A 16,127-nucleotide genomic window follows, 5' to 3' on the forward strand; every position below is an offset into this window, starting at 1 on the left:
CTGGGGTCTTCCACATCCTGAGTACCCCAATCACTGGTTTAAAGTTTAAAGCCTTTTTGTGTGGCATTAGGTATATTCCAGGCACACTTAGTCGATCAAGCCCTACAAGCAAGATAGGCGGAGAAGCACCTATCTATCTTTCCCTGGTTCTGGGATTAGGGGGATGCTAGGCATTCGGATGCCTAGAGCAAAGCAGCAGTGTATGTGGTCAGAGGCAGAAGCATAGGCACCGAAGGAACTTTTACAGTGAAAATTTTCGCACCAAAAAAATTTAGGCGCCTACAGGATTAAGCAGCAGCCGAGTGGAAGTTTTGTGGAATCCAGTGGTGCCTAAAACTATTATTTATGTGCCTAAAACTGGGGTTTAGGCACTTAAATCCCTTTGTAAATCTGGCCCTTTGTTCCTGCAAAACCATTTTCATCATTCCAATGAAAGCACTGAACATGAACACGACAGATCAGATGCTGGTGGGCACAGTAAAGTATTCTGGAGAGCTTGTAGCCATGATGCAATCTCCATTGACTGAAGAGACACACTCATAATTGATCAATTCAGTCCATGGGGGCACGGATCAGCATTCACGTCATACTCCCTGTTAATACCTGGCCCAGGCTGGGGAAGCTAATGATTCAACCAGCGGACCAAAATCAATGATGAATCCTGGTCATGTGACACCAGAGGCACGTTGTGCATAATAAGAATTCAGTCGTAGTCTAGGCGTACTTGGATTCCTCACTCACTCTGAGCTCTCACAGAGCAGCATACGTGAGTAAAGATTTCTGCCATCTCCAGTTGGCTAGGAAACTCTGTCCCATCTTGATAGATGAAGATCTGGCTTCAGTTATTCATGCCGTAATCACTAAGGCTACAATTATATGAAGGAGATAAGGGAAGTCACAGAATCCATGACTTCCATTGACCTCTGTGAAATTTTCTGCCCCAGGGCTGGAGCTCCAAGACTCCCTCCTCCCCGCAACTCCCAGTCTTCGCCCTGGTGGCACTCTATATGGCTTCCCATAAAATATCAAATCGAGTTCAAGTTCTCAGTGCTCATCTTCAAAGCACTCCTTGGCCTGGGCCGAGGATATCTAAAGCTCTGGGATGAAGACTGTGGTAAACAACTACGATCCTCTGGCACAACGGAACTCTCAACAGGAAGAGCAAAACTTATCTGTGCAAGAGACAGAACTTTCTCCTGGACTGGACCGTGGAATAAACTCCCCATGAACTAAGGACTATCACAAACCTCTTCACTTTCCACACCAAATACAAGGCACATTTTTGACCTACCTACCTCGAATATAAACACATAGCAATGTGTGTGTGTGTGTTTATACAGATAGATATGCTTCCATAACAAGGCACTCCACTGCACACACTTTTCCTTCCGAGGAGAGGATGAGAGAACAAATACCACATGACAGAAGTGTAGTCACATGGCTTACTGCGCTCCTGGAAGGTGCTCAGATATTACAATGATGGGCGCAGTATAAAAACCTATGTGGAACAGAACAGACAACACTTCACGCCCCTTGTCTCTTGAAACTCTTGTAAACAGGTGATGCTATAGCATTTGGTTGCTCAATGCTAACTCATGTGACAGTAAAAGAGTAAGTTGAACATGTTCTACAGAACTGAGGATAGAATTGGGGAGTTCCTAAAGACTAACTTTGCCTTTGCTAAGGATGTATTGTGTGGCCTTTTGAAAGTCACTTAGGCAAAAGTATTCAAAAAGTAGTCTCAGACTTTGGATTCTTCAACTTTTGGGTGCCCTGCCTGTTTTGAAAATGTTGTCCTTAGCTTTGCTGTGTCTCAGTTGTAAATGGAGATAATGATACTTTTCTCTCTCATGAAGGAAAGTTAATATTTGTATAGTGCTTTGAGAATGTAAAGTGCTACACAAGTGCAAAGTATTATTAACAGGATAATGCATGTTTTCATCTTGAGCTTGTCAGCCTCTAACTCATCATTATCTAGCTTGCAATGAGTAATGACTTTACTTGCATACATTATAGTTCAAATAATCTCTCTTCACCTATTCTCTTTAAATGTTTTTCATCTTTTATGCTAAAGTTTGAAAAATTTAGCTCATTCTTTTTAAAAATACTGAGTCAATTGGAATTTACACAGCAAACCAGATGGTCCTCTGAAAACAAAGTACTTGTTTATACCTGCATGATACTTCCCTACCTTTTATGAAGATATTTTCTGTTCTGTTTGTTCTTGTTTGGGAGTTTCTGCTCAAACTATGTACATGGGATTTATTATTTGATTTTGAACGAGAATATCCAATGCTTGTAAATATGTCAGCAATAACTTAAAGCAGGTAATATTATGTCTCTTAAAATAAGAGAATATAAAATACTATTCTGTTGGCTCATTAATGTTAGTGCAAAGAGAATCATGTTGCAAATAAAAGACTGACTGTTAAGATGAGTTTCTTTATCTTTTCAGGTATATTATACTAGTAATTTATGTAACTGTTTTGAGCCTGATTGTAGAATCCTTACTTCCACTCATTTCAAGTAAAGGTTAAAGTCCAATTGACATGAGTAAGCTTTGAACAATTACGTTCCCTGTGATTCAGAATCCAGAACACTTTATTCTCATATTCATTAAACATCTCTGCCTGAAATGTTACGATTACTCCCAGAATTTGGTGAACTTTTAACTTGTATCCCTAAGTGCAAGAAATTGTTAATGTAACTTCCTAGATACCACAGCTCCCACAATCCTGCCCAATCCAACATATTTTTTCACAAAGTTGACATTAAGGTAAATACACTTTCCACTTTACATTCCACTCTTGGGTAAAATTATTAATGATTAAAAAAGTGGCCTGCCATTCTGATTACACTTATTGACAAAGTTAACATCATTAAGGTGACAGTTCTTTCCAAAGTTACTACTTTTTGTCTCTACTCCAGTAACTCTACACACACACACACACACACACACACACAACCCCTCCAATATCATCCCTTTTATGGAGCAATAAAAATCCCCATATATATCTGTAACAGGGCATGGCTCTACTCCTATCTTCTCCCCTGCAGAAACTGTACTAACTCTACCAGGTGTGTAGTTAGTGACCTTTCATTCAAGTTCCCTCCACCAATATCACTACAGTCCCTGTGCAACAGTCTATTTACAATATCTACAGTGCTTTTAGCCCTCTCCTCGGGACCTGACGGGAACAGAGGTCTCCTTTCTCTGAGGCCTCTGTGTGATTAGGCTCAGCTAACCCTGTCCAGTTCTTTCTTTTTCTTTCTTTCTCCTGGCACTTCCTTCCTGTGCCTCTTTGGGTGGATGGGCTATTTGGCTCTTTATCCCATCCAGTCCACCAGCCTAATTAGATAACTACCCCAATCAGCTTCTCCTGGGGAACTACTTAGCATATAAGTGATTGGAGTGCAGGCTCACCTGTTCATCCCCTGCACAGCCATACCAGACCAAACACTTCTGATCTTGGAAGGTGAACCGTCCTGCTGGGCCTGGCGAGTACTTGAATCACTCCCTGCTACAATACCCTAAAAAGATAATGCTAATTGTGCAGATGCGGGGGGACATAACCCTTCATAATTTTCCACTTTACTTTCTTATAGCATAACTGCAACATCTCACATTCTGGCATGATCAAGTGCACAGCTCCCCCACACGTAGAAACAAAGAGACTCTCACTGATTTTCTGTCATTAAATAACTCTATAAAAGTCCAGTGGAAAAACCTGTATCCTAGAACACATGAGAAGACACAAGAGTTGGGTAATCTGGCTCTAGTGCATGCACACTTCCAAAGAAACCTCCATCTGGAAACTCTTACGAAAACCCTAATTACTAGGAGACCTTCATAGATTCATAGACTTTACGGTCAGAAGGGACTATGATGATCGTCTAGTCTGACCTCCTGCACAACGCAGGCCACAGAATCTCACCCACCCACTCCTGTAATAAACCGCTAACCTATGTCTGGGCCACTGAAGTCCTCAAATCATAGTTTAAAGACTTCAAGGTGCAGAGAATCCTCCAGCAAGTGACCCATGCCCCACGCTACAGAGGAAGGTGAAAAAAACCCAGGGCCTCTGCCAATCTGCCTTGGAAGAAAATTCCTTCCCGACCCCAAATATGGTGATCAGCTAAACCCTGAGCATGTGGGAAAGACTCATCAGCCAGACACCCAGGAAAGAATTTTCTGTAGTAACTCAGCTCCCACCCCATCTAACATCCCATCACAGGCCACTGGGCATAATTACTGCTAATAGTCAAAGATCAATTAATTGCCAAAATTAGGCTATCCCATCATACCATCCCCTCCATAAACTTATCAAGCTTAGTCTTGACGCCAGATATGTCTTTTGACCCCACTGCTCCCCTTGGAAGGCTGACTTTACAGATTCATTACAAATTCTTGCTAATGGGCTTGCAATTTCATGTGTCAGTTCCTTTAATATTCTTGGATGAAGATTATCTGGGCCCCCCGATTTAGTCCCATTAAGCTGTTCGAGTTTGGCTTCTACCTCGGATGTGGTAATATCTACCTCCATACCTTCAAACAGTTACACTTGACATCAAACTCATCACATTTCTCTCCTCATTTATATCACTTCCATAATAATCTAAAACAACTTGAGCAACTTCAAAAAGAATAGAACCCATGCAACAAAATTATTTTCATTACATACAACCAGGCCAAATATGGTTAAATATGGTAAAATATGGGCAAGCTAAATAGAGAAATAATACATAATAATTAAATTCATTTCACCCTCTCACCTTTAAAAAGAAATCATCCACTTTTGTAGATTTATAGAATCTTCTCATAATCAATAAATATCAAAACTCAATGGAAGAAGGAAGTAAACATTGACTGGGAAACAATAGAATGAAATGAGATGTGTTCCTCTATTTGGTCCAATTTAAAAGATATTAAACACCACATTATACTCTAGCAGACAAACTTCACAGAATGGATTCTACTCCTTTAAAAATACCATGTCATTCAGACAGTTCCTCCAAATATTTTTATTACCCTCTCCCATTTGGCACTTTTTGTACATGTTATGACAGTGCCCCCAAATGACATTCTGTTGGTGAAGAGCACATAAATGTATTTACTGGACAGACACAATTATCCTACAAAGATAAAAGAGGAAGCTTTTCAACTCAGAAAATGTTGTGGAATACAGATAATCTGAAATACAAACTATTCAAATGAATGTAATGTATTAGTGGCTAGGCATTCAAAATACAAGGACACAGCTTGGAAGAGTATGAAGTATAGTCACCCCCAGATGCTGGTCTATATTCTCTGCTTTGCCAAATCTTAGGCTCTATGAAGCCAAGACAGGAAGCCAACAGAAAGTTATTTGTGTATCCTTGCTTCTCTCTGCTCATCCTTGATGGAGACTAGAACAGACCACAGGCTTCTCTAACATGTTCAGCTGCCAGTGGTCCTCAACTTCTAACTTCAGTGGGACTGCTCACACACACAAGATTAAGCATGTGCATAAATGTTTTCAAGACTGGGCTTAAATGTTAAAGTAATTTTGTGCAACAGAATATTTATATAATTGATATCTGCATATGGATCAAGACAATGATATTTTTAAACTAAGATATAAAAGAAAAAAGTGTGTTAATGAAGTATGAAGATCTCTTACCATGTCTGTAACCAAACAAGGTTGCAGTGGTAGCCATTCATCAGAGAATGAAACAAAGAATTATTGTGCATAGAGGTCATTAGTTGCAAGTAGTAAAAACTGATTGCTCTTATCTAGTCTGGGAGCGATATAATTTCTAACAGGATATCTTTATCAGAAGTAAAAAAGCAAAACAGTTATGCAAAGCTAGGAATCTACTGGCCTTCCACGCCACTTCCACGGAGGCAATATCTTCAGTGGGATTTCACTATGCAGGTAGAGTCATTTCATATTTAATGTGTCCACAAGTATTGAATCCACCTACTGGCATAGACAGTGAAATAGTTAATACAAAAATTGTGACATTTAACTGAAGCAGAACAAGCATCCACGTTATGCAGTTGTATTCAGTAAGTGTAATATATATCTTGACTATATTGGTACATTTATATGGTATCTCTTATTTATTTGTTACAGATTTTTGACCCAGATTAACACATCTGTTTCTATTCCTCCTTTTCAAAAAGATATCTCCAGTCCCTCTGCCAAGAATTTCAAATATTACTGGTGGCCAGTGGTGATGCGGATCTGTTGGAGTTAATGTTAACATGGATGTTATATTACTGCTAGAGCGTTGGCCCTTAATTTATGTGGTGCATTTATAAGAACCTGGAGATCCAAACAGCTGATGTAATGATATTTTAAAACGTGCAGACATTGTTATTGATTCCCTTTTTATGTCACTGATTTGAGTTTTATTTTTTAACTCATTTTAATTTCACTTTTTAAAGATAATTTTTAATTTTGCATATGATGTACTGTTTAGCAGTGGGATGGAGCCTTAGATTGGTAAGTAATACATACCATATACACAGTATGTGGAAACATGTTATGTACACGTATGGAAAATCTGTCAACTAGAACATTTCAAACTCTTATGGAAAATTACTGTTTTTCTTCCCAAGAACACCTAATATTATTTGACTACTGGAAAAAAAAAAAAAAACCGTTTTCATACTTTCAGTCTCATAGTCTTGTCTCACTACATACTTTTCCCTTGTTGTAGAAAGTACCAGAGGAATATTTCTGCACAGTGAATCAGCAGGAATCGTATTTGCTGGCTATCATAATTTAAACTGGGTTTTTCCTGTTTTTAACAGGCTTTCACTAAAATGAAAGTTTTGACAGTACTCAATGGACAATATAGGCCTCACTTGAAGTTAACAGGGATCAGTATGTGTGTATGGGTTTACCTGTGCTGATCCTGTTGTAGGATCTGGATCATAATTAGTACTTGATTTTATTAATCCTCATATGAGTCTTTAAAAATATTTTTTTAATTATGTGAATTTTGTGTTTACAGAGATAATGAATGGACAGTTTTGGCTGTATAACTAGAAAATGAGCCAGATCCTGCTCTCAGTGAAGTTAAAGATAATTTAGACACTGGCTTCAATAGAACAAGGGTTTAGCTTATTGTGCAGGTAGGAGTTGCACAAATGTCCTCAGTTTTTCCAGTTCTCCTGAATCTGATTCCTCCTATTTTAGGCCTTAATTCTGCCTCAGATAGGTACTTGCGGTTAGCCAATACATACATATATATATGCCAATGCCAATTAAGTTGTATGTGTCAGTCTGAAGGCATAATCTGGCCCTTAGTTGCTACCTGAATGAACACTGCCAATGCTGCTTTCATCAGACAGCTGTGCAGTTCTAGCCTAATTTGAGGATACCAAATTTAATTTCAGATTTGAACGTTGGACCCTAGATGTGAAGCAATAGTGCATACACCAAGCTAGACCGCTTCACCACCAAATCACAGTTAATTAAACTTTATCTAAGGGCACTATTCTGTACTCCACACTCATTCCTTATGCCTTCAGTGACTTCAGTGGAGTAGCTCCTGATTTACCCCAGGATAAGAGAGAAGCAAATCGGATCTCAGACTTGCATTTATACTGTAAATGCTAGAAAAGACTATTACATCAGTAGTTTTGAAGATCTGTGAGCCAACATGTGACAGTGCCTTCAGATCCCAACCTCTTCTGGAGCTTCCCTTCACAAATACAGAAGCATCAGAGGAACAACCTATAGACTGTATAGCATTGCAGAATTTTTATCCATAGACATAAATACATGTGCTGCATTTCTTTTTTATTTGTTCTTTCATTTGCATGGAAAAACAAAGATAAGAAGCACTAAATGGAACAAGAACACTTGTTTTAATATTTCAGTTTGATTTGATTCATCTTACAACCCTCTTAAACCCTTTAAATCAAAGTTACACAATACTGCAGGAGAAAGATAATGAGCCGAGACTGCTGTTGAAACACTTTTGATCTCCTCACCCTACGGAATAATGCCTAAGGGTACAGTGGTTCAACACGTTGCAATGGCCTTTGAATTCTAAAGGCTTGCTTTAGTTAAAAGAGCAATAAGATTCATGGTCTCAGTCTACTCCTTGGCAGACAATGTTCTAGGTGGTGAAATCTATATTATGCTGCAGCATACCTGTGAATTGGGAAATAAGGCACAAAGAAGGTGGGAGGGTGTATGGAAAGACTAGGTGGGAATGGGTTGCTGTGTGGCTCAGATACTGATATAGTCTGGAACAATGCCCCAACAGTAGGCAATAATGCTTCAGGAGATGGCTCTACACAAAATGCACTGAATGTAAAGATTCCTTCCTGACCCCTGAAAGGGATTAGGTCTCACCCTAAAAACATTAGGTTTAATTATCCTGAGTGTATTATTATTATTATTATTATTTGTATTATCATAGCCCCTAGGACAGTGGTTCTCAAACTTTTGTACTGGTGACCCCTTTCTCATAGAAAGCCTCTGAGTGCAACCCCCCTTATAAATTAAAAACACTTTTTTATATATTTAACACCATTATAAATGCTGGAGGCAAAGTGGGGTTTGGGGTGGAGGCTGACAGCTCGCGACCCCCCCCGTAATAACCTCACAACCCCCAAAGGGGTCCCAACCCCCAGTTTGAGAATGCTTGCCCTAGGAGCTGGACTCTGTTGTGCTAGGTACTGTACAAACACAGAACAAAAAGATGGTCCCTGTCCCCAGGATCTTACAATCTATGTATAGAACAAAAGCAGGTGGATACAGAGGGATAGACGGGGAAGTACAAGGAAATGAGACAGTACTGGTCAGCATGACAGGCAGTGGCATCAGCGCACCAGGGTCCTACGGTTGTCAGGTTTTTTTGTAGCAGAATATAGCGGTTCAGATTTTCCAGTTTATTTTGCCCTTCCCCTTTCAATTTCTTTCCAAATTTTATCCCTTTAACTTTCTCCACTACTTTTTTCACATTTTCTTCTTAGTAAAGCAAAACAATAAGAAAATTTTGCTTTACTTCAAAAGATATGCTGCCTCTCAGGTTTTCTGAGGGCACTAGGACTTGGAGAAGAGGGTGGAGAAGCTCAGCTCCTCTGTTCACCTGTCCCCCTCATAACTGAAACACCCCCCACACAGAATATCCGCTAGACATACTCTAATTTTGAGAGAATCCCCAGAACTTTGGGTTTGGGAGTTACGATCTCGTCTTTATAGTCATAGAGTAGATCCATACAGAGAGGGATAACTCCCAGGAAACTCTCCCAGACACAGACAGCCTGCTGGCAAAGACATTGCCAGTCTCAGATACTAGAACAGGGGTAGGCAACCTATGGCACACGTGCTGAAGGCGGCACGCAAGCTGATTTTCAGTGGCACTCAAACTGACCAGGTCCTGACTACCGGTCCAGCAGGGCTCTGCATTTTAATTTTAAATGAAGCTTCTTAAACATTTAAAAACCTTATTTACTTTACATACAACAATAGTTTAATTATATATTATAGACTTATAGAAAGAGATCTTCTAAAAACATTAAAATGTATTACCGGCACGCAAAACCTTACATTAGAGTGAATAAATGAAGACTCTGCACACCACTTCTGAAAGGTTGCCAACCCCTGTACTAGAATATCTTCTTATCACCTCTTTTCTCTGTGAAGAAAAGAGAAAGAATAACCTAGGGGCAGGAGAAACAGGATATAGCAGTTGGCTTGAACAACAGTATGGCAGAGGAAAATTGTTTTTTGGAGGGAAAAGAGAATTGCTCTAGTTTCTTTGAATAGAGAATGAGAGGCGAACAGGAGGGTTGCTTGTAGGAATAACATAGGAATAGGGTGTAGGCTCGCTGTCTACTCACCCACCTTGTCTCAGGAGAATGAGGGCATGTCTACACTGCAACTAGGAGCAATCTTCCCAAGCTACATAGACAGACTCAGGCTAGCTTGGCTCAAACCAGCACACTAAAAATAGCAGTGTAGATGTTGCAGCTTGAGCAGCAGTTTGGGATCTCAAGCTCACCTGAACCTGTGGGTCTGAGATCAGGTGGCTAGCCTGAGCTGTCACCTGAACTGCAATTCTACAGTGTTATTTTTAGTGTATTAGCTTGAGCTGAGCAAGCACAAGTCTGTCTCACTCCCAGCTGCAGTGTAGATGTACCCTTAAAAGGGCTCAGTTTCTCTGGTGATGAGACAGATGGGGATAGCTTGATTTCCTAGGAAGGACAAATATGGCGAGTTATTTACCAAACTCTACCATCAAAATAGAGAAGTCTAGCCATTCTTACTGCACCAAAAGCAGTTTGGACCCTAACAAATGCTGTAGCATGAGTGCTGTAAAAAACCAGATCCCACACAAGTAGAAATGAAAAAAACCTGTCTCCGAGTCCTAGAATGCTTAAATAGAGATGAAATCTATCTCTTCCAGCTGCACCAAAACATTTTGGTACCTGAGCAAACCAAAAGCCAAGATCCATCCAGTGTTCATCCCTCATCACTCAAATTACATGGCACCAATAGACTGCTTCTACTGCACCATAAATTTCTGAATCCTGTTGCATCCTTGTGCACAAGCACACCCCTTCAATGGATCTTTGTGACACTTGTGCACAAGGATACATCAGAGCCCAAAATTATTCAGTGTAGCAGGAGTGGCAATACTTATTCTCTATCCGTGCCACAGGGGTAGGCAAACTTTTTGGTCTGATGGCCACATCTGGGTGGAGAAATTGCATGCAGGGCCATGAATGTAGGGCTGGGGCAGGGGGTTGGGGTGCAGGAGGGGGTGTGGGAGGGGGTGCAGTGTGCAGGAAGGGGCTCAGGGCAAGGGGTGTGGGGTCCAGAAGGGGGCTCTGAGCAGGGGGTTGGGGGATCAGAGCAGGGGGTGTGGAGTGTGGGAGGGGGCTCAGGACAGGGGGTTGGGGTGTGAGGTGCTGCGTGTGGGCTCTGGCCTGGCACCGCTTACCTTGAGCAGCTTTGAGGTGGCAGTGGTGCACAGCAAGGCTAGGGCAGGCTCCCTGCCTGCCCTGGCCCCGCGCTGCTCCCGGAAGCAGCCGGCACTACATCCCTGCAGCCCCTGGAGGGGGGCAGAGGGCTACGCACGCTGCCATCACTTGCGGGTAACTCCCCTGAAGCTCCCATTGCCGGAACCATTTGTCTGGAACCAGCACACACCTGTGGTGGGCTTACGCAGTGCTCATTCTCCAAGTGAAATGGGAAGTCAGATTTAAAAAAAAATTGTTTGGGGGTACAGTAGCTAGGCTTTTTTAGTTTCTGATGGTGTGACAAAGTGTGGGAGTTTCTTGTTTTTCCTATGGGGGATTTTCTTGGTTTTCCTATGGTTTGCATGCAGAGGGGATGGGACTCAGTTTCCCTAGGTGCTATGGGTTTAATGAGGTGATGGGAGAGGGAGTTTGTTGTTACAGAGGACCGGCGAGGGAACTTGGGACCCCAACCACGGGCGTGGAGAATGGAGACCCCAGCAACTGGTGACCTGGAGGTCCAGCTCAGGAGTCACAGCGGTTCTGGCCAGTGGGAGGACAATAGGCTGCGAAGAGAAGAGAGCAGGCCCAGGCGACCCTGTTTATGACCCTGTTTACCTGGAGAGACGACAATGGATAGAGGTAGGGCTTGGGGCTGGTGATATCAAATGCACAGCTGGGAAACAGGGGGGCTCAGGGCTGGAGAGGGGAGCAGGCAGAGCCCGCCTGGATGCAGGGGAAACTTGAATGTACTGTGCTGAGGGAGGCCAGGCCTGAGAGTTTCCTGTGCTCTGTTCAACACTGAATAAACCCTCCTGTCTTACGCTAGATGAGAGTCACTCTGGTCTAGAGAACAGGGTTGCATCAGAGCAAGGGCCCAGGATGAGAAACAGGGGTGCTAAGACTCAGAGAGGTGTGGCTCCAGGAAGTGGAGGGGCTTAACCCGAGAAAGAGTGGACCCCTGGGAGAAGGGCTGCCTCGCTAAAAGGGGCACCCCACCACGGACCGCACGGGGCCAAGAGTGGGCACGATCTGTGAGTCCGTGACAGATGCTACTAATGGGGGGGAGGGGGGCAAAATTTGGCAATATTCAGGTAGATCTAGCTTCTCTTTTTTCTGGTTTCTTTGTAACACAGTGGTTTGGGCAGGGGCAGAGTGGTTTGGTTGTCTGAGAGCAGGTTGGTTTGGGCAGGGGCAGCAATGGGGGGCTGGTTTCTTGGGGCAGGGGCAGTAATGGGTGGCTGGTTTGGACAGGGGCAGTAATGGGGGGCTGGTTTCTTGGGGCGGGGACAGCAGTGGGGGCTGGTTTGGACAGGGGCAGTACTGGGGGGCTGGTTTCTTGGGGCGGGGACAGCAGTGGAGGCTGGTTTGGACAGGGGCAGTAATGGGGGGCTGGTTTCTTGGGGCAGGGGTAGCAATGGCAGGTTGGTTTGGATGGGGGTAGCAATGGCAGGTTGCTTTGGGCAGGGGCAGTACTGGGGGGCTGGTTTCTTGGGGCTGGGGGAGCAATGGCAGGTTGGTTTGGGCAGGGTAGCAATGTCAGGCTGGTTTCTTGGGGCAGGGACAGCAGTGGAGGCTGGTTTGGACAGGGGCAGTAATGGGGGGCTGGTTTCTTGGGGCAGGGGGAGCACTGGCAGGCTGGTGTGAGGTGGCCTGGGCGGTCATTCTGCCAGTCCCTTGGGGAGCCGCACACTCGCTCTCACCCGGCCCGGCTTGTAGGGGGGCTGGGACTCCCAGTGCTGACTCCGCCCGCACCACATGACTTCTCCATCCGCAGGAGCAAACTTTTCCCGTCCCGCGGCTGGAAAATGGCGGCTTAGGAGCGGAGTCCCCGCATCCCACCCCGGTTCGGCGGCTGCCCAGCGCCTGACGGGCGGAGAGCCTCCCCCAGCGCCATGACTCGCTGGGTGCCCACCAAGAGGGAGGAGAAATACGGCGTGGGTGAGGCCCTCTCCTCCGCTCCCCCGGGACCCCGCTTGTTGCGCTTTATTCGCTTGGACTCAAACTTTGCACAAGTTTGTTCTTTTCCCGGGAAAGCCCAGAGTCGGCGCCCGCACAACTCCCCGGCTGGAGCATTTCCTGCTCCCGGCCTCTCTCCGGGGGCTGCAGCCTTTTCTGCCTTGATTTCCTTGCCTGCTGCTTATCGTCTGCATTTGCGCCGCGGCGAGCTCCGCGGGGGCGGCGGGCCGGCGAGCTCTGCCCATGGGGCTGCCCTGCGCCGGAGCTCGTGGCTGCTTGGCACTAAACTGGGAGGAGGTGGAAGGCAGGCGCGCCTATCCCCTCCTAAAGGCCTTGCGTAGCGGGGGTGGGAATGGGGAGCAGCCGTCGCTGCTGCCTCTCTTCTGAAACTCACATTGGACATCGCATTTCCTCCGCGGGATTGGCTTGCACTGCCGTGGCACTTGGCTGCTAAGTAACGTCCCGCGGGCCCTTTTCCCCTAGCCGCCTGGGTAGGGTGCAACTCGGGACAGCGCTGTGGGAAGTTGCTGGCTGGGCGTTATTACCACCCTCCTTAAAAAGATATCTAAAGTTCCGTCCCTCCCCAGGGCAAGCGTGGTTTTGATTTTTGTCGTCTTTGACCTAGGATGATCCTCTCTGTAGCCATTTCTCGTTCACTGAATCAAGTTTTCTTTTATTTATGCAGCCTACTTGCAGTGGTCTTGACTCCTGCACTGTGAGCGCAGGTGTTGTCATCAGTGTATTACGGGTTTGCTGCTTTGAATTTCTTAAATGCCTGGTTTGGAAACATGGGATATATTTCAGTGATCACGGCAAACAAGGCTGTTAGGGGTTATTGCCCTGTCACTTTTTTTTGCTCCATTTTAGATGAGGATAATGGGACACAATTGTTACACAGTTTATTTCAGATTTATTGGAATAGCTCTCTGCTGGTAAGGGTTGAATAAAATGTAAAATTCCCGAACTGATCCCAGACATTTTTGAGAGTGTTTACTTGACTCAGTTCCTTTCCCTTGGGAGACCGTTCATGAATGTTCGGTGCATGAATTGTGGTGCTTACCCTGCACAAATGAACTTTTTGACAGCACTGAGCACTCTCTAACTTTACTGTTCTACATTAAGAGAAGTAAGGTTTGGGGATAGAGGGAGAAAAGGGCACTCTATTCTGCAGAAAACACGGTTTTAGATATTTCTCAATTTCACATCTGTCCCTCTGAAATGAGAGAGAGGAACTACAGCTAATTCAAACGTCTCCATAGTAAAGTCAGTATCTTGGCAGAATGTTTAGATAACCAGAAACTTCCTGAATTTCAAGGTGGACCGTTTCATCAAAAGCATTTGCTATGAGTAGAAGGGGAGCAGACTATATCTTACTTGCATATGTAAGAGTGTTTCTCTTGAGGAAGGAAATATAAACTCTGGTATTCCATTTGGAAATGTTAATGTGAGAGAATTTTTTTTTCAATTTGTGGATTCTCTTAGAAATATTGCTTACAAGTGTGAAAATGAATTTTATTTTGTCTCGTTCAGTGCTTAAACCTTTTTTTTGTATTCATTTACTTTTTATTTAAGAACCACTGTACGTAATGGAGAAGGAAGTTCTGGGACTAGGAGGAGCATAGTGAAATTCAGGGATTTGTTGTGGGTAGTACATAACTTTTAAATTTTCACGTCTTTGTGTTAGACCCTGGTTTAGTAGTAGACCCTTACTACCTAGATAGTAAATGGAGCGATGTTTTATGTGTAAGACACACAACTTCAATTGTAAGGAAAATAAAAAAGGAAATTAAAAAATTAAGGCTTCTAATGGATCATTAACTCATCCCAAATGTGTCTAAATATTTCAGATCACATTGTATATAGATTCACATCTGTATCTTCTGTAACTGTTTTAGGCATGATGGGATGAATGAAGGGGATTCTATAAAGCTACTCATTTATAGTCGTGTGGATTTTATTTAAGGTCTTTCACAAATACAGCAATGTGTAATCCTGTTTTTCTGTCTCTTCTCCAGTATCACTAAGGTGCAGTTGGGAAGTTTAATTATAAAGCAGACAGTTAATTCAGTTTTTGATGGTATATAGTGAAATCCAGTTAACTGAAAGTTTAAAAGACAGATGCTTGTCTGTTTAACTGGAAAAATCATAATGGTTGAGTATATGTAAAATCTAGTAAATATGGAGGTGTTCAGTGATGTAGTGGGCTACTTGGGAAGCAGATTAAAGTTTGAATTTAAAGCTCCATCTCTTGGATTTTGGAATACTGGGATCTAGGACCACTGCCAAGAGGCTACAAATTAGATGAAGAATCTGGAGAGCTTGCTTTTCAGGAGCCAAAGTAATGTCTTTTGGTTACTTTGGGGATGCGGTGTAGTAGAGGGTAAAGATTAGAGGTGTAAATTAAGTTCTTTAAGTAAATCTGGATATCCATTGTGGGAAACTATCACATTTTAGAGATCTCGACTTCACTGAATTAAAATTGAAATAATAATGCTTTTGATATTTATAAAAGACAGAAGTATTTTGGAACTAGCTGATATACTAGTGTTGAATCAGTGTTTTATCTCTTTAAAAATAGGTTCAGAGTCTGTAGGAGACTGGTGCAGTATCTATATATTTCTTAATTCTAAATATAAGATCTTAGAAAAACCTCATGCTTTTATTTGGTATAACAGCTTCCTGGGGCTCCTCCCCCCCCAGATTAGCTGTGAGTGGTGATCACTAGCTACATTATGGAAATTCTTTAATGAATTTCAAGGGTGTAGGAGTTGAAAATAGATGTATTGTTGCTATGAAGGAAAATTAGATTTGATGCTAAGTGAACATAGACATTTTCATTTGCCTGCACTGTACTGTTAAAATCTGGCTCTCAAAACAGATTTAGGATAAATATCCTTTTTTCTGCATCACTGAATTTCCTTCTAAGGATGATTAATATATTCAATTTGGTTACATGTGTTTTTCATGTCTTTGTATATTAAACTAGGAGGATTCTGGTCTTGCCAGATTTATTCTTTTTGGGAAACCTAAAATTTCTGAAATGTTTTAAAAAGCGTTTGTGTATATCAATTCTGTATCAGTAAGAAATAATCTTGATTCATGGGAGTATGCTGTTTAAATGAACATTTTCATAAAGAAAGGAAATAGCTTCCCATTTAAATATGCATCTGTTTATAGAAAAATCAATATGATGTAAATGAAC

General features: G+C 42.7%; 1 protein-coding gene across 4 annotated transcripts in view; it reads left to right on the forward strand.

Annotated features, from left to right (window-relative positions):
• The first annotated feature begins 12,709 nt into the window (after nt 1-12,709).
• DOCK1 (dedicator of cytokinesis 1) overlaps nt 12,710-16,127 on the forward strand; it is a 521,945-nt gene continuing 518,527 nt past the window's right edge. For 3 of the 4 annotated variants that reach the window (XM_039480741.1, XM_039480742.1, XM_039480743.1), the window contains exon 1: nt 12,710-12,907. In XM_039480741.1, the coding sequence (XP_039336675.1) occupies nt 12,862-12,907 (46 nt within the window). In that variant the 5' untranslated portion in view covers nt 12,710-12,861. The remainder of the gene's footprint in view (nt 12,908-16,127) is intronic. The other variant, XM_039480744.1, reaches the window with a different exon arrangement.

The sequence above is a fragment of the Mauremys reevesii genome, linkage group 7 (assembly GCF_016161935.1).
Source record: "Mauremys reevesii isolate NIE-2019 linkage group 7, ASM1616193v1, whole genome shotgun sequence".
Lineage (NCBI taxonomy): Eukaryota > Metazoa > Chordata > Testudines > Geoemydidae > Mauremys > Mauremys reevesii.